At 32.6% G+C, this 24,831-nt stretch overlaps 2 protein-coding genes across 2 annotated transcripts; both read right to left on the bottom strand.

Moving 5' to 3' along the window:
- Positions 1-2,849: 2,849 nt before the first annotated feature.
- LOC128995081 (venom allergen 5-like) lies at positions 2,850-4,067 on the bottom strand. Its single transcript, XM_054419967.1, has one exon. The coding sequence runs from the start codon at positions 3,941-3,943 to the stop codon at positions 3,116-3,118; it is 828 nt and encodes a 275-aa protein (XP_054275942.1). The 5' UTR covers positions 3,944-4,067; the 3' UTR covers positions 2,850-3,115.
- A 1,205-nt stretch (positions 4,068-5,272) lies between these two features.
- LOC128995114 (venom allergen 5-like) lies at positions 5,273-6,355 on the bottom strand. The gene has a single exon (XM_054420017.1). The coding sequence runs from the start codon at positions 6,283-6,285 to the stop codon at positions 5,422-5,424; it is 864 nt and encodes a 287-aa protein (XP_054275992.1). The 5' UTR covers positions 6,286-6,355; the 3' UTR covers positions 5,273-5,421.
- Positions 6,356-24,831: the final 18,476 nt, after the last annotated feature.

Below are 24,831 nucleotides of genomic sequence, written 5' to 3'. Positions count from 1 at the left end.
ATTTTACCTATTCAGAGGTTACTTCACTTAGGCCTGGGACCAATGTATATTTTAGGGTCATCAGAAGCTAAAAAAATAATTAATTCAAATGTTATTTCTTTTTTACTATTTCAACACACAAAATCAGTTTAAAACAAATGCCAACATTAATTTGTTTATTATAAAAATGTGATAAAGAGTAATTCACTTTTTAAAGGTAAATATAAAAAGATTGACTTCTTACAAAAAGTCCAATCAAAACCAATACATGCCGCTGACATTTGAAGAGTCAAAGATTGCTTTTGCATCTCGATTGGTTTTTGAAAAACCATTTCCATTCAAATTTATTTTTGATATGTGAAATATTAAAAGGAGTTTTATCAAAATAACGGCTAAGACATAATTCTGAGATATATGAACGGTTAGCAGTATGAATTGGTTTTTATTGAAAAGTTTTCATCTAAGATTACTGAATTGTTGAACATCTTAAAAGTGGTAGTTAAAAAAATTGCTTTTCAAAGCCTTTTTTGTTGATTTCCACACCTATTTAAGATTTTTTAATATCTATAAGAAGGAAAATTTTACTAAAAACCCGTACACTTGGCATGCATTCGAGTGTGACATCTATTTTATTATGAACCCTGTTTGATTAAAAACCTGAAAAGAAACGATAAGTTGAAACCATAAGCCTAGGCTGCAGGTTTACTCTAAAAAGAGTTTTTGTAAATCTAGAATATTTATACCACTTAGTATAAAAAAAACCCAACAAAAAACTTTAAAAAGCACGCCACAACACACGCAAGATTGGAAAAAAAACGATCTCACGATAAGGTTTTAAGCGCCTGGAATATCCCTGTAGGCAATACATAAGCTGTGTCAATATTGCATTTCCACGTATGAAGGCACTCTTCAAAGCGGGTGGACGGACAGTTTTGTATGATTCAAGCTTTATTCAAGTTTTCATCTTCATCTAATGATTTCAATATTGTTGTTTATAGTAAAAAAATATACCTGCTGTACTTTCGTGGAGGGGGGAGAACACGGGAAAATGGGCTAATTAATTCTGCTGAATAAATTAGTTACACACCCGACATTGGTTTTAGAAACAAAATAAAAGTGTACCAATTAGTTAAATAAACGTTTTCTTTCTTTTAAGGTGGGTAGTGAAAACCTATTAGGCTACTTAGTACGAAATATGCTGCTAATGCACGTATTGAAATACTGTAACTATGATTTAATTTTTTTTAAGATACGTCCGATAATTGTATATTTATTTGAAACCAGAGCTTTATTCAAAGAGTGAAAAGGAATTGTACAACACAGGATATTGTAGAGAAGAGAAGATGTTCGTGTAGCCCAAGGACAATTCAGGCAAATGAATAGGCCTATGCCATTCCCAAATATATACAGGGTGTCCAGTAAGAAAACAACTAAACTCCGTGAAATGGTTCCAAAAGTCCAAATAAAGAGAAAATCAAGAACCAAATTTCTTAAGAATTCACACTTATCTTTGTATTGTTCCAAAAAGATTAAGAAACTTGGTATGTGTGTTAAGGTAGAATAGAACTACTAAAAAAATAGCTTGGTCCAATTCAAAGATTGGCCTACTTTTTATAATAGCTGAAACATCACAACTTTTAGTTGTAAAATAAGGTAAAACGAGGTGCAAACTTATTCAACCTTATATTGTAACATATTGCAACACATTGCAGCATATGCAAGCAACATTGCATACAAGCTTATTTAACCTCATCATACAATTAAATTGTGACATTTCAGCAATTTTTTATACGATATTTTTAATTTGGTGTTGTTTGATAGGCATTTTTAATTGCTAACAATATGCTTCAATCTGCGTCCAGTGAGGTGATGTTAGGCATTATACTGTACATTTGTGTTGATTGATTTGTGACATTTACTGATTTTTTAACATTTGGTAAAACACGCTATTACCTTTGACTATTACTTTACAATCCTCCAAGTGCCACTTTATGAATGAGCGGGTTTCATGAGTCATACATAACCATTATGCTAGTCATAGGCTACTTGTGTAATCCTTAATGTAATAATATTTCACTTGCTTACTCAGCGAATACCTTACTATTGTCTTTGTGACAGAGACCAACAAAAGCTTTACAGGACAATGGCTTCTTGAGGACCCCTCCTACTTTCGCTGCATCAAAGGCGGGGACCTACTATGATGTCAGAACCTAAATTAGGAATTTATTGCACATTAATTGATTAAGTTCTTGGATATTCTGTAAAACACGCATGTATGTTTTGGGTCAAAGTCAAAACTAGCTACATAAGAGTCCTTACTTCCCTAGTCTACTTTATATACAAAAAATAATTATTTACAAGTAATTTAACCTTTGACCTTCTGTAAAGAGAAAATTTGATCTCCTGTGTTGAACTTGTTGCTAGTCTTGGAATAAAAAAAATCAATTGTGTGTCACAGTTTGCTGCTGTTGAAGACAGTTTTTACTATACACCAGCTATTAGTGGCAACTTTGTATTCGGTACTGGGACAACTTATAAAATTATTTTAGTACTAATCATTGTCATTGTGTTTTAAATCGAAAGACAATAAAACTGATTGCAACTGATCCATACTTTAGTTTCAGATTGTATCCTAGGTGAATGACCCTACGAATTGTGTAGATGAACCTGGTGGTTTTCTTAATACAGTAAAATAACTGGCATAACTTGGAACATTTAACATACAACTAAATTTAAGTTTCAAGAACATAGTCCACTCGGTTCAGAATTCTACAATGTTAAAAAAAATCTGAAATAGTAGTGGACACTTGTGAGAAATAAGTTATCATTTAATTGCAAACTTATTTAACAAATACAAAGGTTGATACCGGTTAGCATAGATATTATCAGTGTTGAAAAAGTATTATTGAATCCGGTGTTATTCACTGGATTATGTGAGTATCCGTTTGTAGTTACCGGAATCGCCACGAGCAGAACTCTTCCTCTTCAATCTTTTTCATTCGAAGACAAAATGCATTTCGTGTGAGTTCGTTTGTTACGTGATGTGGAGTGTGTTTAAACACAACTTCCAACTCTATTTTTAGCCGTAACTCATTGAAATAAATTCCTCTGCAGCGGACTACCTTTCTGAATACACCTAGAGACGAAAAACCCACGCAAAACTAAAAGCAACTAACACAAATACAACAACTTCATCACTGTCCCGCACACGTCCCCTATTCGGTTGGTTCCTATTCCACACCGTACCAGACTGATGTTCACACAAGCTTTTGAAATCATGGCTGCATCTAACAAAGGGACACTTGGTACACGGTTTTCCCACCAAATACACACTCTCCCCTTCCACCGCCCCTGGGTAGTAGTTGCAGACGAATCTGTGTTCCACCCTTTCCTTCAACACCCCATGGGCAAAACCACACCCGAGCCGGTCACTCTTCGCCCAAACCATCTGCGCGAACGCAAAAGACCTATTGTCATACTGGTAACTACCGATAGTCTTCGCGTCAAAGACAGTTTCATTGCTGGTGAACCATCTCATCACAGTTTGCCTGATGAAATTGTAGGTATCGTCAGTCCTGAATTTAGCCACGGAGGTAATTATTTGCCCTCCTTTTTCTCCTGATGTTAAGGATCTGCAGGAATCAGTGTGTTCCCCAGTGGTACATTGGTCGGCCCATCTTTGGGCTATCATGGCCGCTTCCTCGCTCCAGATCATTTTCATCATGTTGGCCGCTGGAGGTAGAGTTTTCCCTGTTGCTACCAACTCTCGCAGTTCGTTGTGGAGTTGTACCAGATACGTCTTTTGGTTTTTGGTCAAACCGTGGGTGAATCCTGAACAATTTGAAGGTCCTCCGTCTGCGTAGCTGCACATCGTGTGAGGTGTACCGTCACAGGATATGGAACAGTAGTCGAAACAGAGAGCTTGGCTTATGCACATGATGGAAAACACAACGTGGTTTATCATGTCTAGAATTTGGAAATTGTATATTGTTATAGAATAGTTGTAAACAGTGGTGATTTAGATTGCAGTTTTAGCATGATTGTAAAGAAAATAAGCGAGGATCTTTTATTTATTTTGATTAAGGGGTTTTGACTGGGACGGTGTATTTACCCATATGGTTGACTTTATTGAATGACACAAACTACAGATGAGATGTACGGTTTCAAAATTTTAACCATATAGCCTACTAATGCATTCTCCTGACAGATTAAACTAAAAGGTAGGCAATCAATATATTTACCACTTTAATCATTCTATGGTGAAAGTTACCGGATTTAGAATCAAAGCTAATGTAAAATGCTCAAGTGGACTTGAGATAGGATTATACAAACCCTACAATCTTTAATGGGCATTTTTTGTAGGTTATGTTCGGGTCGATAACTTTGACTAACTTATATGTTTCTCTCTTTACATTTTACCTACGATTTCCTATATTGTTTAGTTACAATACAAAAGGAGAAGTAATAATTTATAACTATATGTTTCTATTCAGTTTTAAATTTAATAGTGCTACTAGCAGCCTTCAATAATTTTTCTCAGTAAAATCATAGTTTAAACATTCTCTTCCGTCGACACTAGAGTTCAGTGTTACCATAACTAGACATGAAAAATGAGCTGCAATTCAAATTTTACAATGGGATGAGAAGTCTTCTGTGATGGCTAGCATGGGCACTTTGTCGTGTCGTTAGTCTATGGTCAAATAAATACGTAGTAGACAATAACACCCCTTGGTTAGGACCTTGCCTTAAACCTATCTTCGGCAGATACACACGTTTAATCTAAAATGGGAGGAGTTTTGAAAAATAACAAAGTTGCCCAATAGACATCGTAACAGCAAGTTTCAACTTTTAAAATACTTTTCATTGAAATGGCGACCACACAAAGTAGGTATTTTAAACCAAGTATGAATGGAGATGAGTGGCGTGACCTTGTAGTCTTGTTAGTGACTAAGGCCAAAATATTCCTTAGACACAGCTGATCATTAATAGCCCATACAGCTAATGGCAACTACCTACAGTTTATAGTGGAATCCGAACCACATCATTACCTTGTTATTAACGAATTGGTCTAATTATCAGGATAGTACTGCGGATAGTCGTAGTACTCACTAGTGCGGACGTTAATCCACACAAGGGAGTATCGCATCCACAGTGCATGTCTATAAATATCCACAGTTCTTCAACTGCAGTTGTCTAACATACCAACTTGAAATAACATCTAATCAAGCTAGTTTCTTGCGGTCTACACTAGCAAGAAACATATATCAATATTTATTATCAAACACTGTATTCACAAAGTAAGTACGAAACATTAGCATGAAATTCAAAATTTATTGGACATTTGTTATCGTTATCGTCCAATCTCATTCTCTGAACTTGCAATAAAGGACCTCATTGGTGTTTCAGACAATTATAAACATTTTCATAATCATACGTCAACTATTAGGCATTCACTCTGATGATCTTAATCAACACTAACACCCCAAAAATCCAGACAGTCCACAATCCACCCTTCACACTCTCCGCTCCAGAATTCCCTCTGTTATGCACACTGTCAATCTTCGGAGCACACAATGCCGGCATATACTCGCTACACCTCGCATACGGGCATTTAGAGCAAGGCCTGCCAACCAAATAGACTGGATCACCCTCCACGGGCGCCGGATAGTAGTTACAAGCCAACCTGTACACCTCACTTCCGTTCAACACCCCTTTACTGAAGCCACACCCTATTTTATCCGAGAGAGCCCAAACTATCCGAGCGTAGTGGTCGGACTTGGGATCCGACTTGTAGCTATGAAGGTTTTTCTGGTCGAGGTATTTCCCAGTTTTGAACCATCGCAAGACAGCTTCCTTCTGGAAGTGGTAGAGGTCGAATTCTTTCTGTTCTGAGGTCACCATGAAATTTTGTGCTCCACGTTCTCCACTTTTGAGATTTCGGCAGACGTCTTGACGGGTTCCCTCTGTGCACTGGTCTACCCAGCGTTGGGCGATTCTTGCTGCTTCTTCACTCCAAGACATCAACAACATGTTGGCAGCTTGAGGTTGACGATTTTCGCTTTTTCCCATGGCCACCTGCTGTCTCAACTCATTGTGGACTTCCAACAAAACAGCTATCATTCCCGGGTTCAATTTGCGAGTGAAGTTTGCACAAGCAGGTTGTCCACCCTCTGGGTACTCGCACATCGTGTGCTTGTGTCCGTCGCAATTGATGGAGCAATAGTCAAATTCCGTGTGGTTCTCTTGAAGGACAGAAGGACGTGGTTGGACCAGAAGAAGACATACTAGAAAAGTTGGTAGCTTCATCAATGTCACGTAGAGATTTCAGATTAAAATTGAGAATATCATATTTTGATGTTTTGATATTTGAGCTTTATTTTATTTGGTTACCAGCTGTTCATAATAATATGAATGCATAACAGGATGTTCTAAACAGCTATAATTTGTCAAAAGTTTGGCCATGCAGCCCATAAAGTAATTAGTTCTCATTTTATATTAGTGTAAAAAGTGATAACCTAGAAATTGCAACCGTTGATTAAATATTATCTCAAATAGATTCTCGATTCTCATGAATCAGCTGAAGAAGCTTTATTTAATATTCACTCCGGTTGCATTAAAAATATATATAAAAAATGTATGTGAAAGCAGTCCAACCTAGTAAAATTGTTGCGGATTTTGATAAATTATAAGAGATGGACTTTTGACATACAAAGCGTTACCAAACGTCAAATACACACCTAGCTTCCGATTTTACAACAAAACTTGTTTGTATGCTGCTGTTGGCATGTACAAAATATTTCCCACTGTCTCGCATCTATCGGACGGACAGTTTCAAAAACAAACGTACTGAATTAGGCCTACATATGTTTCGTTTGAGATAAATCGATTTTCACTTTGAAAGGAAACTGTATTTTATTAGACGTTTGGGAGATCGTTCATAATTTCTTCTGCCACCAAACTCAACACAGAAAACTTCCTCCCCCTTATTCCCAGCTGTGATTGCCACCTCCCCCTTAACTGAGGGTTAGAAGTATTTTATGTACGTTATTAATCAGCAAGTACGTTGTTTCATCGATGTTAATATCAACACCATTTTTAAGAATGTTACAGTCATATTCCTGAGTTTTAAATACTACTAATTATACTTCACGCGTTATATGTGGTTGAGTTCTCTAAAGTTGTTATTTGTAAACATGTTGCTCGAAATCAAGCAAAATACATTAGGTTATTTGACGTATAATTCAAATACGATCGCAGATTCGATAAGTTAACTTTGTTGTACCGAACCGCAATTAATAGTCGAATGTAAAGAATTTTTATTCCATTGATCTACATGTTACAGAAATAAGAACGGTAAATATTTACTAGGTAAATAATTAAAATCAACTAAAAGCATGTACAGTAAGCTAATGCTTTACATTGAATATGACCAGTGCAAACTCATCAAGTGAATAAAATGGATTACTAATGAGTCAATCATTTCAGGTAGATTTGAAGTGGAAGAAATCAGTAGTACATTCTGAGGGAGTCTATTGGAGCCCATGGATCTTAGGACGTAACTTACCAGGAAGTGGCAACAATTAACCATGCAGGGACTTACAATGGACAATGTTTGAAACCTGAATCATTGACTATTGGATACTGAAATAGTCAAAGCATGCATGCAATAATGCTGACTCCACCTGGCTAACATTGTATTTTCCTGGTGGACAGAAATGACATCTGAAACGTATAGTCAACTTTTAAAATATGTAATTGATTAAAAAGCAAGAGCTTACAAAAAAACAATTAAAAAATATGTTTATTTTTTGACAAACAAAGAAATCATTCTTATTTTAAACGTCCAGATTGTTTCAACCCCTAATTTTGAATATTGAGAACTAAAAAGGCGTGTATTCCTTTTCGCAGACACTATGCAACAATATAACTGTAACGCGCTGATAGTTCCCAGCTGATATTTTAATCAGCTGACAGAGCTGACGCACACAGAGCGACAGCTGGATGGGGTTTAATTTCCGGTGGCAATGAAACATCCGTTTATTGCTCTGTTATTATTGCAAATCCCAACCCGGTTTAGTTGCTTCACTGTTAACAGACGGTATTTGAGTATAGTTTTGGTTAATTTTGAAATTGGAGGTAATGAGTTATTAGTATGTAAATAAACGGTATCACCAATGTGCCACAAACTTTCAACAACTTGACTTTTTTTTATCAACAACCCTTATCGTTGGGTAAGCTGAAGGAGTATAAATTTTAATCACTTTGAAACTGTACATTTTAGAAGGTTTTGGGAGTTGTACCATATTGTTTAGAGTTAAAAGGACCATAACACTCTGAATTTAAATTAAAATCGTCCAAGCCTCTTTTTAGAAAATCCAAGCTTCCGTTATTCCATAGATTTTTATGGGTAAATCAACATTAGGCTATAAAATATCGGGATTTCTTGGCTCGGTATTACTACAGGACGAGCAACAAATGTGCTTAGCCTTCAGGAAATGGAACGAATTTTGCTCCAGGAACTGTGATGGACAGTTTATTTCTTTACCTTATATGATGTGGAAATAACTTAAGTTTTTTTTTACAAAACACATCAGTTTAAAACAATTCTATCACTCACATCTTGTCAATATATACGTATTCAATGGATGTTGTGGATTTCATAGGGGGTTTTACTCTCTTTACTTTCTTATAACAGAATGTTAGGTTAGGTTTGACTAAATCAGAATTTGAAGTTCAGTTAGGGAAAGCTGTGCATAAAGATTAAAATAATGTTTTTGCCATTATTGCAGAAAAATTGTGATTCAGTAGGCCTACATGAATTGGGGGTCTAAAAAACGTTTTTTCTCTAAGGAATTAAAATCAGCTGCAGTCGATGACGTCAGTAGTACATTTTCCTCAATAGTTAATATAATTATAGTACAAGTAGTTCCAAAAATCCAAAATGGCTATTACGCAAAATTGGAAACCTTTTTGATTTTTATGAGAACAGAACACTCTTTTATATTGAATCTATAATTGCATAATTATCGTTTAATATAAAATCATTCAATATTATATTATTCTGTATATTTTAGGTTCACAAAATGTTTTTAAAGTAGGAAATATAATTTAAATGGTTTTACATACGGTAATTAAGAGTAGTGTGAGTTAATTTTTCAATATGTAGATTTTGTAGAGACAATATAATCAGCAAATTAAATAAAATGTTTGAAATATTTTTAGTAATGAAACATTATTATCATTTGTGGAGACAGTTTTATACTATAGGTAAACATATTGTGCTAATTTATAATAACTCAAGGATACAAATAAAAAAGTGAAAAATGTATTTAACTCGTGGGGTTGGTAAATCGTCTTGATATACGGTATTTGAATTAAATAAAAACAGATTTTGATAAATATTCAAAAAAATATTGTAAATGCTATTAGAAAAAATACATTAACGTACTTTTCAGATAAAAATATTTAAATTACAATACCGAAAAATAAGAACTGCTTTATAAAATGCAACAGCGAATGCAATTTTATCCCTCACAAAAAGCTATCCGAAGGTATTGAAGTTGAAATAGAGACATTGGAGATATGAGAATAAAGTCATCTCAAGCAAAGAAGGTCCCGGTAGAGAGAATTGTGCCAAATGAGGTAGAAAATGAGCCCCGATCACATCTTGCTGTTCAGATATAGATTGTTGTTCTTCGGATCGCTACGTTCATTGGAAATACTTTAAACATGATGCAGTGTTGATTTAATTTAAAATAACAATCTTTGATAAAGTGTAAATTACAAAATATTTACGTACTTTATATGCTTAGATTTAGTTAGTTTGTTAAAGTACGTAATCGCAAACATTTAATTGGGTCTATAGGAGGCCTACTACTAAATATACTTTTGAATTTGTTTGAATTGACTTTAATTCAGCCTAAAAATAATTTTGTAACACCATTGGTAGACTATTTAAGACGTATAAAGTAATATAGATATCATATACGAATTAATATGTATTCAATTCAGACCTACGACATTGAAGAAATTTTATTTAGCAATTTTTGAGTAATTAAACTTTAAACAATCAAAATGGCCGCTATTTTAAAATTTTAAGTCGAATGAAAATGAATTTTCTTCTTAACATCTGTCTCTTCTACCTCAACATACATATCAGGTTTCATAAAGATGGGTAAAGATTTTAAAGATAAAAATGTTTCTATAAAAAATATACAATGGCGGATATCTAGTTAACGAAGTGATTTTGGAAGAAATGTTATTCTTGATTTCCTCTTTAATTTTACCTAAGGAATCCACACTTAAATTATGTACCCACCTTTTTTGAACACCCTGTATAGTGAATACTCGCCTTTGGCTCGCTGGGGGCTCCGCCCCCAGGCCCCCTAGTTGTTAGTCGTCATTAGTAGATTAGAGTCTATCCCCAGTCCCCCATTGTGGGGTGTTGACTTATTAGATTACTTACTACATCCTTGGCAAGTTTAAAATGTCTACTAACAAATTTCTAACAGCCACTTTCATACTTATTCCCTGTAAAAATAAAAGGGGGAATTTAAAACCGGGGGGGGGGGGGGGGATGAAAGGCCAAGACCAAGAAGCGTAAAGAAGTCATGAAGGCAATACAAATAAAAATAACTGTAAGACGTATATTACCGAAAAGTAGTTTTTAAAAGAAACATTTTTTAACGGGTTTACTTCAATAGGCTTCACATATAAAAATTCCTCATCCGATTAGGTAAAACCATGATCACATAGCGCAACAAATACATCTCATCTGATAGATTAAGCGTTGAATTTCAAATGCAGAAATTTCAAACTAACGATTTATAAGCCTTAACACAGATGATTCTGAAGTTAGATTCCCGCCAAATGAGCCGCGCGTAGAGTTGGCTCACAATGGCGGGAGTTTGGGACTGATTGCCCAGGCATTTAGCCGCAATTATCAGCCTTGATTGTTATAATTACCCGCAAAGTTTATCAGTGAATATTCTCAGTAAATCTATTGATTTAAATATTTTTAATTTATTATGTGTTTTTGTAAATGAATATGTGTAGTAGACAGTTTTCGATTTGAAATAGTTTTAACCTAAATAATTTGACCCATTATTTCAAACTAGAATTTTACGCTGATTACAATGCCGCAATTGGTTTTTAAAAATCTTAATTCGTTCTAAAGTTATGAGGACTTTTTATAACTTTATTTTTAGCCCATTTTAACATTGTGTATTAACAAACTAAGACCATAATCTCAAAATAGTGCTAGATAAAGATAAGTATACACCACCATTCATTGTCGACATATTTTCACTTGGTTATGACGGATGTAGTTTTTTCAGCCGCCATCTTGGAGGCGCCATTTTGAAATGTGATAAATTAATTTAAATATGAAGGTGGTGTTGTGACCCATCATTTTGAACTACTTTTTTATACTGGACTCAATGCTGCAATCCGTTTTTGGTTATCAAGCTTTCTTGATGAAATATTAAAATACTCTTATTTAAAATTTAAATATTTCAAAATCCAAAGATGCAAATGAAAAACGGATTGCGGCATTGAGTTCAACATAAAAAAGTAACTCAAAATGATGGGTCACAACACCACCTTCATATTTAAATTAATTTATCACATTTCAAAATGGCGGATCCAAGATGGCGGCTGAAAAACTACATCCGTCATAATTAAGTGAAAATATGTCGACAATGAATGGTGGTGTATACTTATCTTTATCTAGCACTATTTTGAGATTATGGTCTTAGTTTGTAAATGCACAATGTTAAAATGCGCTAAAAATAAAGTTATAAAAAGTCCTCATAACTTTAGAACGAATCAAGATTTTTAAAAACTAATTGCGGCATTGCAATCAGCGTAAAGTTCTAGTTTGAAATAATGGGTCACAACCCTACCTTTACATTTGAAAAAAAAAAACTTTGTATCCAATATGGCGGATCCAAGATGGCGGCCAAAATTGTATACCCAGTCAAAATGAAGTACTTACTACTAAACAATGATCTGACGTGGTCCGAAGATGATATCTTAAGAAATTTAGAAAAAAAGAGGGGGGGGGGAACTCATTTTAAATTCACCCTGTATTATGTATCCATTGTAACAAATGTTTAATGGGCAGCCCATTGATTGCATATTTGACAATACAGTTGTTGTATTCTGTTTATCAAAGTTTATATAAAGACATAAGTTTAATGTGTACTTAAGTTTAACCACTAATTCGTGCTTTTTAAAATGTAAAATTTAATAAATCAGATGTGGGAAAGTTCTGTGTTTTAGAAGATCACAGTTAATTGCAAGGGATAACTATTTGATTTTAGTTTCCATACTACTATTGAATACACAGAATAGTGTTATTCAATTTATTCTGTGTATAGTCAATGATACTACTCTTCTTGATAATATATCAACTTATTCTGTAGACATAAACAATTGAACAATAATTATGGAACGTTACATTTGGGCTCCCCGTTTATTAATTTTTATCTTGCATAATTTGTTAATTAAAAGCATTATTAAAAACGTGAAATTGAATAGTAGATTATTATTTGTTAATGTTTATAGAATCACAATTTATATTATTTTCATAAAACGACGAGTAACGTTAAAAACGCCTGCAACTGAAACGGATACAGTTGATTCATTTGGAGAAAAACAAACAACGGGTGTTGTTATGACTGTCGGCTGTTTTAGAGTGTATTAACAACAACAACAACAACAACAACAACAAGGTTTGTTTGATGAACAAGTTTTACATTGTTGATGGCAAATCGTATTTTTATTACCAATCGAGATGCCACTGCAACTTGGTATTTACATTCTTATAATCAATGCTATTTTTTTGTATAAAAAAGTCGCTGGTTCTAATTTTTATGAGGAAAATATCAGGATAAACGAATGGCCTTTAAGTCGGGATTTTGGAAATACGTTTCACTTTAAAACCCCTAAATAAAGTAAAACAATTTAAATTTATATCTAGTTCAAATTATTAATAAGGTAAATTAGAATTGTTTTGATTTTCTTCACATAAAGTTCCCAACATCTAAAACAAAATGTTGAAATAAAATAATTAATTAGCAACTACGTACCGTAATTTGTTATCGTAATAACTGTAATTAAAATAGTGAGAATTCTCTAAACTTTTATGTAGTTCCATATATTTAGGAAATAAATCAGTTTATATGTTAAAAGTGTTTGGTATATACTAGGGCCTAAATTGATCCGAGGTCAAGTTTTACGATCGAGGCGAAGCCGAGGTCAGAAAATGAGCGAGGGTTAAAAAGCCACTTTTTGCCCGTGTGGTAAACTATATTTTTTGTCATATTGCATAATTAATTATTAACAAAAACAAAGCTAGAGAACGAAATAATTTTTATGAAAAGATAACCTCCTGACTTTCAGCTTGTTTTAAATTCTGCTAATGCAAATAAGCAGCTGTTTAGTAGGGATTCAATTGTTTTGTCTTTCACGATTGTATTATTATACTATCGATATGTCGAGCAATCGAAAACAACAGGCTAAACCTTACCTAATAAATCAATCGATAAATAATTTCGATCAATACAATTTCTACAATCGAAATTTACAACTGTGTACAACAGCTGGTTTTTACTCCTTAGAGAGTAAAAATGCTACTTTAGACCCACAACGCATGCAGACTTCAAGGTTACCATTTTGTCACTGAATAAATCTATTTTTCGTGGTATTTTAGATTAACTTGGATGTGTCATTCGGAAATAATCCAACAAAAATATACATCGTAAATTAAATTTACATGATTTCATTTAACATTTATTATTAAAGTATTAAAGTTATGGTCTGATTTTTATTGAATGTTGCCTTATGAAAATGTACACAAAGCGGTGAAATAAGAATGTGTCAAATGCAAACCCTTGTCAGAATTCATTCAATATCCTGTTGAAAATAAATTCCTTGTGAATATTTCATAAAGTTATTCAATGGGTGTGAATTGTACTGTATTATTGACACGATGTTAATTTGAACCTTTCTAAACTCCAAAGACAATTTTTGGATTTAATTTTGGATGTTTATGGATAAATATGGAACTACTAGAAAATATTGAGAACCAACAACTGTTACTAAGTAAAAAGAAGGAAAATGATTTTCAATTGTAATGGTTGCTGTGTTTTCATAAAAGAGAAAATTTCCATGTAAGTTTAACTAAGGTTTGACTTAGAAAACCAATCTATTGCCATGTTTATTTTTTTCTGCATATTAATCATGTTTCACAATTTATTTTGGTACGTATATTATTTATTTTGTTTTTAAAATATGTTTTCACAACACTATAATATTTTTAACCATTAAACGTTAATTTGAAGCTGAAAGCTACGTATTGCTGTCCAGTCCTGGGCCGAAATGCCAGCTGTTATCTAGACTTCGTCTCGAACTTAAAAAAAATTATCTTAAACCGGCACAACCTCATTTTTGGACCTAGGTACGAAATATACTATCTTTCTCGGCCTAGCTTTGCTAGGACTCACATTGAAAATTGTCACTTTACGTAAGAAATACTAAAACTACAACGTGAAAAATATGCCCTAATAAAGGATAGGACTAAATGTTAATACTTGAATGTGGCTGTAGCATAATATAAAAACAATTATAATTTGTCTTTAAGTAGATGGAATTCTTCAATACAAAGCAAGTTCTCCTGAACTAAAGGAAATTGAATCTGAACAGTTTCTGTTGGGCTAGGAACTTGTTTTAGTATTTTAAATAGTAAAACTTGCGTTGGTCAATAATAGGATTTGAACTCAAATCTCTTGAAAAAATACCACTTTTGTCCCTAGACCAGCTACAAAAGCTTTACAGTAAAATTGTCGTTCATATGCAGAACGTATCAGTCAGAAATAAAACAAATTTCGCGGTCTTAACTTCACACTACATATCATTAGACAAAGCTTGAGTAATCATTGATTCCCGCCAAACGCCAGCTGAGAATGTTGGGAATCTGTGTGTTTAGTGCTTGACAGTCTTGTGTGCTCGTCCAATCGTAAACCAATTATCGGCTAATTACACCCCATTCTTGTCCATTAGTCGGCCTGGCTCTTTGCCCATAGCGACAGATGGTTCTAAGGAAATACGAGTTTGAATCGCTGTAGGAGTATTTTAAATTTAAATAATTGTTTTGTATTTAGTTTTTTCTGGTGTATACATAAGCCTGTGGCATTTTTTGAATGACATTGAATGAAATACTTTTAAGGGAAAGCACCCCCAAACCATCCTAAACCCATTAAATGTTTTGTGGATGTGCCGGGAATTGAACCCGTTCCTCCCGCACCGAAGTCTGAGCCACTATAACCACTAAACCACTACTACTGTAAATAAATAAATAAATAGATAAATAAAAATGTCTTTATTAAGCGTTTCTCTGGTACACCAGCTTTTCAGAACAACTTTCGTCACGCTAAATATCTTATTCAACAATCAATTAATAATACATAGCAATTTGAAAAAAAAAATGTACATAACAATTCAACCTAACAATTTGGCCGTTATCACCTAGACAATAATTAAAAATTTTGTAAAAGATATCTTTAAGTTTTTCTTTATGTTTTGCTAGATGCAACAACCTTCAGGCCATCAGGTAGACCATTGTACAACGAGGGACCAAAATATGAGAATTAGCAGAATTGCCTGTACTAGCGGATGTTCTACCTCATGTAAACTAACACCAGGGGACTACTGTGCAAATTGAGAATTTAAATAGGGTTTAACCCCTGTATCAGAGGCAAAACTAATAATGCAATACACTTTAACTTGCAAAAGTTACGTTTGTTTAAGGCAGTTATTGTATAAATAAAGACTTTTTATTTACAAAAAACTAAATTTTATGATTTTCTATGTTTTGAAGAACACCTCATATAGTCATGCGATAATTAATTACTCTTGTACTCCTTCTAATATTAGGTCAAAAATATTTGAACATGGAAAATTCTATAGTTGTTAAACATTTTAATGGAGTTCTTATGTGTACTGTGTGTTATTTGTAATTAATATTGAAATGTGATTTAATCTGTGGTTCTCGAAAAGATGATAAAAGAAAGTTTCCATTTCCAAGGAGAAATCCATTCCTTTGGGATAAGTTTCAGGATATTTGTCGCTTCATTTGTTCAATACCTTTCAGTCTTGTAAAATGACGATAAGCAACAGTGACTTAAGCATGAATTGTAAATTTTTGGACCCTCTGGAAAATCAAGTAATTGAACGATAAAATTTTGACTGCGAGATATATGTCATTGTTACTTATTAAGGGTGAGCAATTATTTATACGGTAGAACCTTGATAACAAGACTCTTATAGGGATTAAAAAATAAGACTTGTTATCAAGGTTGACTTCTTATCGAGGTTTGCAATAACATGTGATTAGGGGTAAATAATTTCAAGGGGATTTGAAAATGATCCTTGTTATCAAGGGTGACTTGTTATCGAAAGTCTTGTTATCAAGGTTCTAATGTACCACGTCAATTTTATCTTTTAAACTGCTAGTTCAATAAACTCATTTGAAGGTATAGACACTCTGTTGTATATAGTTTTAAGGTTTAAACGTTTAAAGTGTATAGAAATAGAAGATTGATGATAGAATACAGTTTTTGATTTTCTCGCTACAAAAAACCCTGTGCACCAACCCACAGAATAAGAGAATTTCTATTTTTTCAATTAAAATTAGCCAAATATAACTAAGGTTAAATGGTTAAACGGATATCGTTAATAGACCATGCCCAAAATTAAAAAATCCCTCTCTATAAAGTGCAAGAAGCATTTCATGTAACAATTGGGGAAACAACGTTTTTAGGGTATTTCGACCCTGCTGAGTACGAATCTGCCTGTTGCCAACGCGAAATTTTAACCGGAAGTGCGGTATCCAAGATGGCGACCAAAACTCTGTTTGCCCCATATCTTCCTTGTTAGTTGGCCGAAAATAATGGTTTAAACGTGTATATAGGGGGTTTTCAGATGCCAAGCACATTAAAACACTCAAAATTAACTTAAATTAAGTTTTGAGGGCATATCTTCCAAAATGGCGTCCAAGATGGCCGCCAAAAACTCAAATTTACGCATATCTCCCTTGTTTTTTCTCTTAAATAATTATTTAGACGTCTGCATAGGGGTTTTCTCGGATGCCAAACACATTGCAACGCCCAAAATTTACTTACATTAAGTTATGGGGGCATATATTCCAAGATGGCACCCAAGATGGCCGCCAAAAACTCTTATTTCCGTATATATATATCCCTTGTTTGTTTGTTTAAATTAATTATTTAAACGTCTACAAAGGTATTTTCTCGCATGTTAAATCACATTGCAACACTCATTATTTACTTCCTTCGAGTTTAGATGACATATGTTTCTAAGATGGCAATAAAAACTGTATTGTGCTTACGTGATCTCCGTGCGTATTATTGTATTTAGTGTTTAAAACCAGTCAGATATCTATTAGTGGCTGAATATTTGCTACCATTTTTGAAATACTAATTGAAATTTAGCAATGTCAAAGTAGAAGGCAAATTGTTTAATGTACTCTGGTGGCACCGTAGATAACGCGTAGTATAACAGAACCTGTAATTAAGAAATTGTAGAATTAATTGTGTATGAAGTTGACGAATTTATCACTTATTTAAGGTGTCCAGTTATGTAAATAGATATTTATTGTAAAATATGACGATGCCATACGTATGTTTTGTATGTTTTACGGCAATAAATAATTTGATTTGATTTGATGTTATTTGAACGTTTAGTCCAACAGAACCTGTAAAAATTATTTTTTAGAACATACCTAAAATCCGCAAGAGGTGGTGCATGTAAATTAAACTAAACAAAGGTTCTTTATAACACATTAATAAATAATAGCCTAATAAACAATTTGGTGACAATATTAACAATGATACTGTACTGTTATATTGTATTGATCTTGTGGTACCATCCATCAATGGAGGTTTGTTTACCATGGGTCTCAATGGATGAAATAGATTTTTTAAAGTTTTTTTTATGGCAGCATTGTGTTGGCTGCACTGATCAACATTAATCAGCAAACAATTCTTATTCTTTTTAATATCTTATGTAGGCCAACCGTCTATAAAAGTTAGTTTATGAAGAGAAAGTAAACAATTGTATGTGTACAAAATAATTGTTAAGAAGGTAACATCTTTTGTTTCCCAACCGTCTATGAAAGTTTGTTTGTGAAGAGAAAGTAAACATCTGTATGCATTTCTACTAAATAATTATTTGAGGTAAGTACAATTTGTAATCCTTAGTTTATTTTAACTTATCAATAAGGAGTTTTTGAACCATTTGTTAAATAATCACGGTAAACGCTATTCGTTATGTTTTCTCGTTTATTAAATGTGAAAATAACGTATTGCGTTTACCGTGATTATTTAACGAAGGGTTCAAAAACTCCCTATTGCTAATTTTGAATGAACTTAGGATTTAATACAAATTGTACTTACGTCAAATAATTATTTCTTAGAAATTTACAAATGTTTACTTTCTCTTCACAAACAAACTTTTATAGACGGTTGGAAAACAAAAGATGTTACCTTATTAACAATTATTTTGTACACATGTATACAATTGTTTACTTTCTCTTCATAAACTAACTTTTATAGACGGTTGGCCAACATAAGATATTAAAAAGAATAAGAATTGTTTACTAATAATGTTGATCAGTGCAGCCAACACAATGCTGCCATAAAAAAACAAAAAAAAATCTATTTCATCCATTGAGACCCATGGTAAACAAACCTCCATTGATGGGTGGTACCACAAGATCAATACAATATTTTAGGTATGGTCTAAACAATTTCATAGACGGTTGGGAAACAAAAGATGTTACCTTCTTAACAATTATTTTGTACACATACAATTGTTTACTTTCTCTTCATAAACTAACTTTTATAGACGGTTGGCCTACATAAGATATTAAAAAGAATAAGAATTGTTTGCTGATTAATGTTGATCAGTGCAGCCAACACAATGCTGCCATAAAAAAAACTTTAAAAAATCTATTTCATCCATTGAGACCCATGGTAAACAAACCTCCATTGATGGATGGTACCACAAGATCAATACAATATAACAGTACAGTATCATTGTTAATATTGTCACCAAATTGTTTATTAGGCTATTATTTATTAATGTGTTATAAAGAACCTTTGTTTAGTTTAATTTACATGCACCACCTCTTGCGGATTTTAGGTATGTTCTAAAAAATAATTTTTACAGGTTCTGTTGGACTAAACGTTCAAATAACATCAAATCAAATCAAATTATTTATTGCCGTAAAACATACAAAACATACGTATGGCATCGTCATATTTTACAATAAATATCTATTTACATAACTGGACACCTTAAATAAGTGATAGATTCGTCAACTTCATACACAATTAATTCTACAATTTCTTAATTACAGGTTCTGTTATACTACGCGTTATCTACGGTGCCACCAGAGTACATTAAACAATTTGCCTTCTACTTTGACATTGCTAAATTTCAATTAGTATTTAAAAAATAGTAGCAAATATTCAGCCACTAATAGATATCTGACTGGTTTTAAACACTAAATACAATAATACGCACGGAGATCACGTAAGCACAATAATGTTTTTATTGCCATCTTAGAAACATCTAAACTCAAAGAAAGTAAATAATTAGTGTTGCAATGTGATTTAACATGCGAGAAAATACCTTTGTAGACGTTTAAATAATTAATTTAAACAAACAAACAAGGGATATATATATATGGAAATAAGAGTTTTTGGCGGCCATCTCGGCTGCCATCTTGGAATATATGCCCCCATAACTTAATGTAAGTAAATTTTGTGTGTTGCAATGTGTTTGGCATCCGAGAAAACCCCTATGCAGACGTCTAAATAATTATTTTAAGCCAAAAAACAAGGGAGATATGCGTAAATTAGAGTTTTTAGCGACCATCTTGGGCGCCATTTTGGAAGATATGCCCTCAAAACTTAATTTAAGTTAATTTTGAGTGTTTTAATGTGCTTGGCATCTGAAAACCCCCTATATACACGTTTAAACCATTATTTTAGGCCAACTAACAAGGAAGATATGGGGCAAACAGAGTTTTGGCCGCCATCTTGGATACCGCACTTCCGGTTCAAATTTCGCGTTGGCAACAGGCAGATTCGTACTCAGCAGGGTCGAAATACCCTAAAAACGTTGTTTCCCCAATTGTTACATGAAATGCTTCTTGCATTGCCTTTTTTTGAAAACGGGCCTAGTCTATAACGTTCCCTTACGTTAGATTATAACATATTACGAAAGAATAAAAAAGAATAATATTAATCCATAGATTACTTTCTTTTCTTGGTTAATGACATAGGTTTTGCTAAAACGAAGAAAAAAAGTACGTCCTTGGCGGAGTGTTGAGTGTATCAACATCAAAATCCATAAAGCATTTCATACAATAAATTCTGTTGTTTTAGATATTGTTTGGAAGAGAAAGAATATTTTGGACATTTTCAAGTGACTTTGGACAAAAAATAAATCCAACTGATTTTAGTGTAGGAAATTAGATTCATTATTGCGTAAATCACTAGATGAAACTTAAAAACATGAATCATTAATTTAAATTGAAGTCGTATGTATAGAAACTATAAATATATTTGAAGATCGTCATTCCAACATTTGACTGCGGTTCAATTAGGCAAAAGTCCAGAATTTGGTTAATAATTGGCACTAATTAGAGAATAATGAGTAAAGTGGATGCCAACTTGAAATGTCGTGGAAAATTATGATCGGAGAATCTAAGGCCGTGATTAAATAAACGGATTTAAGTAAAACTGTAGTTTATTGTCAGTTACAATAAGTAATCCAAGTTATTTAAAATTTACATTTATTGTATAGAACACAGTTAATGCCAGTTTTGTTTGTCTATTTACGCCAAGTAAAATATCAGAACAACGGATTTCCCCGAAAAGTTACTTTTTGAAACAATTATTAAAAGCACGTAATTTTAACTTTATTACATGCGAATATTTTTTAGTGCAGGATACTATTTTTCAATTAGGAAAAAACTAAATAGAGACCAATCTCTACAATCTTACTTGCTTAAAATCACCGATCTATATAATAGATTTGTTGAAAAAAGTATTTGTGTGAAAAGTATAAAAGCGAATTAACAAATTTTTCTGATTACTTCCATACAGAAAGGAAGTTTTGAGTTCTTTCACAGACGGAGATAAGTAAATTTAGCTGCGAAGGGCAAAACCGGAAATTAAACGAATAATAGCAACACTTTTGGTACAGAAATCGTAAAGATTAAAATATTACACGTAAAAGTTTTTAACTGTAAAAATTAACCTCATCCTGAAATATTCTATGAAGTCAGTCAGTCTTTGGGATAAAAGTTATTACTATCTTATTACGTAACAAATACAATTTAAAATGTTCTTATAGTATCCCCAAACATAATTCCTTGTATTGTGTGCAATACATGTCGATTACAATACAGTGTATTTAACATGATAAAAACTAACGTATTCATACGGTTGTAGAATTGAATATCATAAAATGGTATTTTGTACAATAATTAGGCTTGAAACAATACCGCTAGTACAACAATGATGAACCCAATCACGCAGTCAGTATGGTTGTAGAATTACCATAAACAAATGGTTTGTATTGTGCACAATACGTCTGAAACAATACACATAGTACAACAGTGATGCAACCTGATCACATATTCAGTATGGTCGTAGCATTTACATACAGGAAGTATGGCGCATAGTTGTATGTATATACACCACTCAATAATCAACGACGGATGAGAGTGGGTTTAACATAACTCTTTCTTGAGATTGAATTGGAAAATTTCAGGTTTAAAATTGAGCATTTTGACCACTAAACAGTAAGGTGTCTCTACTGTCAACACTTTGTAAATAGAAAAACAACTGTATGATTTCTCGCGAATAAAAATTATCTAAAAACTGTTATGAGATTGATTACAACCGAATGAGTGTATATTGTTACAACCGAATGAGTATAGATTGTTTACAACCAAATAAATAAATAAGGTCTTTATTTCCAAGCGTTCATCAAAGTACAAACTCTGTTTTTCATGACAACTTTGGTCCAATAAAGTTTTGGGTGTAGATGATTTGCAACCGAATGAGTGTAGACTGTTTGCAGCCGAATGAGTGTAGATTGTTTACGGCCGAATGAGTGTAGATTGTTTACAACCGAATGAGTGTAGATTGTTTACGACCGAATGAGTGTAGATTGTTTACAACCGAATGAGTGTAGATTGTTTACAACAGAATAAGTGTATTGTTTACAACCGAATGAGTGTAGATTGTTTACCACCAAATGAGTGTGGATTGTTTGACTCGAATGAGTGTAGATTGTTTACAACCGTATGGGTGTAGATTGTTTCCAAATAAATGATTATTGTATTGAAACTTTTGTTATTTTTATAAGATCTCAAATTTAGATATTTTTATATTTTCTCGTTCTTTTAACTTTAAGCTTTCCTCCATTGTCAAAACTATGTAATTAGAAACATTGTATTGTTTCTTGAAAATAAAAACTATCTAAAAACTGTTTTGAGATAAACCAAACGACCGTTAATTGGGTCAAGAATAAACTATTAAATTTAAATTTTTTTTTAGAGAGATTATGTACTAAAATAAACATAAAGAACGAGGTAAATAATGTTACATTTTGATACACAAATGGCGAACGTTACTTATAATGATTAATGGTTCTTTTAGAAAGCAGGGCAGTTTGGTGTAAAAGGGATAAAGTTGGGATTTAATTAGTTTGGTTTTCTCTCAGTTCATTAATTTTCAAGAAATGCTCTTTATTAATAAAACTTTCACAGTTTTCTCAAGTGGAGCGGGGACCACAGTTAGTTAAAGTTTTTACCTGCTTTCGAAAGTAAGTTGGGAAATGTTCGGTGCAAAGTTTGGAGTGATTTTTACTCGAAATAGGTCGACATTTTAAGCTGTAATGTATGTAAAAACATTGTGTATGTTTTTGCTGTGTAACTAAATGTATTTAAGATTATAATCAGAAGAAAACCTTGCAAATGATTGTGTGGGTTGTATTCAAGGAAGTTGCCAATTGAAAGGAATTTTGTGTTATTTTTATTTAGATTGACTAACATAATATGGTCGGGGAAGAACCAGTTGTTCATGAGATGGAATTACAACTTAACTTAAAAACTATGGCCGATATTATAGATCCCTGCTTGGACTTTTAGGATACTTAGGATTTTTAGGATATTTACTTAGGATATTTAGGACTTTTGTAACTACTATACTATAAAAATAGCTTATTCCCTATATGGGAAATTCGCTAATAACAAAAAACTAACATTGGTCGAATTATAGTTTTTTTTCATACCTTGGACATTCATGCAGAAACCGGTGGCTTAGTGCAAGTTTATTTATTTTACCAATTAAACCTAAATGAAAATAGACAGCTAACGTATCCATGTAGTTAATATGGCTAACAATCCAAAATACTTTAAAAAATATTAACTTTTAAAACCCAGTAAAACTAACAGTTTCTTTAATTTGAGTAGAAGTAAAAAAATATTATACGGAAGTAATATTCATTCTTGCTAAATACACCATTTAATTTCTAGATAAACTTATTTATTATTTTATGGTAAAAAAAAACTAAATCTAACTGCTTCATTAAACCACGATATATCTTCTATGTTTCAAAGTTCGTTAAATATTTTTGTATATGATGTTATTTGTGAAAACATTCCATAGAATGAAAATGTAGACTAAATGAACTAAAGAACGAGTTATTCTAAACGTCTACTAACAGTTTCAATTAAGTAGACACTTATAATGAGTTTGAAAACACCATCAGTTGATGTAAATGTTTTGTTAGAGACTTTAATAACAGAATTTCTCAATAAAAGGATGTGATACCTAGTATTTTAATTAAATTACATTATTATATAATTAATGTGATTTTTTATAAATAGTTTCCTTATTTTGTGTCAACAGTGCATTTTTAAAATTAAAACGTTTTTATTAGCTCGCTTTCTTGTCCGGTACAAATTTTGAAATCAATTTTATACTAACTTCCCGACGAGCTACTAGAGACTTGAAACTTGAAACATAGCTCACAAATGGAAGACAATGCAATATTATATCATTTAATTTTCATATTTCCCTTGGGCTACGCCCCATGGGCTTGTTTATAATAAATCACTTTCTTGCAAATTTTGATACTTCCCGATGAGCTAGAGACTTGAAATTTGAAACATAGCTCATAAATGGATGACAATGCAACATTATATCTTTTAATTTTCATATTTCCCTTGGGCTACGCCCTTTTGGCTTCCAAATTTTCTCTGTTTACATTTTAAAAGAATGTAAACATATGATTAAATTTAAGTCAGCTGTTAATACTTAAATTTGACAGTTAGAAGAGCAGAGGTTAAGAGGTACAGGTTCTGCTCCCAAGATATTGTAAAAATATAAACCAATCATTTCAAAGTAAAGATAAAACATCTGATTACAGATAATCAGGTTTTGGGTTTTGGTTGTGTATTAAAAGAGGCTATATAAAATAGATTTAACATATTTACACATTAAAGACTAAAAACTAGAAAATAATTTATAAATAAAAATACTTTTTAAAAATGGCACGTTTTTAAACGCATTAAAAATTATAAAAATTTTATAAAATGTTGAGAGAATAAATACTTAAAACGGAAAACGTGGGGTGGATGCAATAGATCATAATAGTTCAATAGGTGAAGTTAATTGTAAATCAGCATGCGCCCCATGTTTTTCGTTTTAAATCTTACAAGTATTTATTCTCTCAACATTTTATAAT

The sequence above is a fragment of the Macrosteles quadrilineatus genome, unplaced genomic scaffold (genome assembly GCF_028750875.1).
Source record: "Macrosteles quadrilineatus isolate MER2022 unplaced genomic scaffold, UCM_ALF_1.0 Scaffold_5__1_contigs__length_97177068, whole genome shotgun sequence".
NCBI classification, from domain to species: Eukaryota; Metazoa; Arthropoda; class Insecta; order Hemiptera; family Cicadellidae; genus Macrosteles; species Macrosteles quadrilineatus.
This window is presented reverse-complemented; position numbering and strand designations above follow the sequence as displayed.

Bases quoted from the DNA above. Each gene is read 5' to 3' on its own strand.
- LOC128995081 (XM_054419967.1), bottom strand. From the start codon at position 3,943: ATGATAAACCACGTTGTGTTTTCCATCATGTGCATAAGCCAAGCTCTC.
- LOC128995114 (XM_054420017.1), bottom strand. From the start codon at position 6,285: ATGAAGCTACCAACTTTTCTAGTATGTCTTCTTCTGGTCCAACCACGT.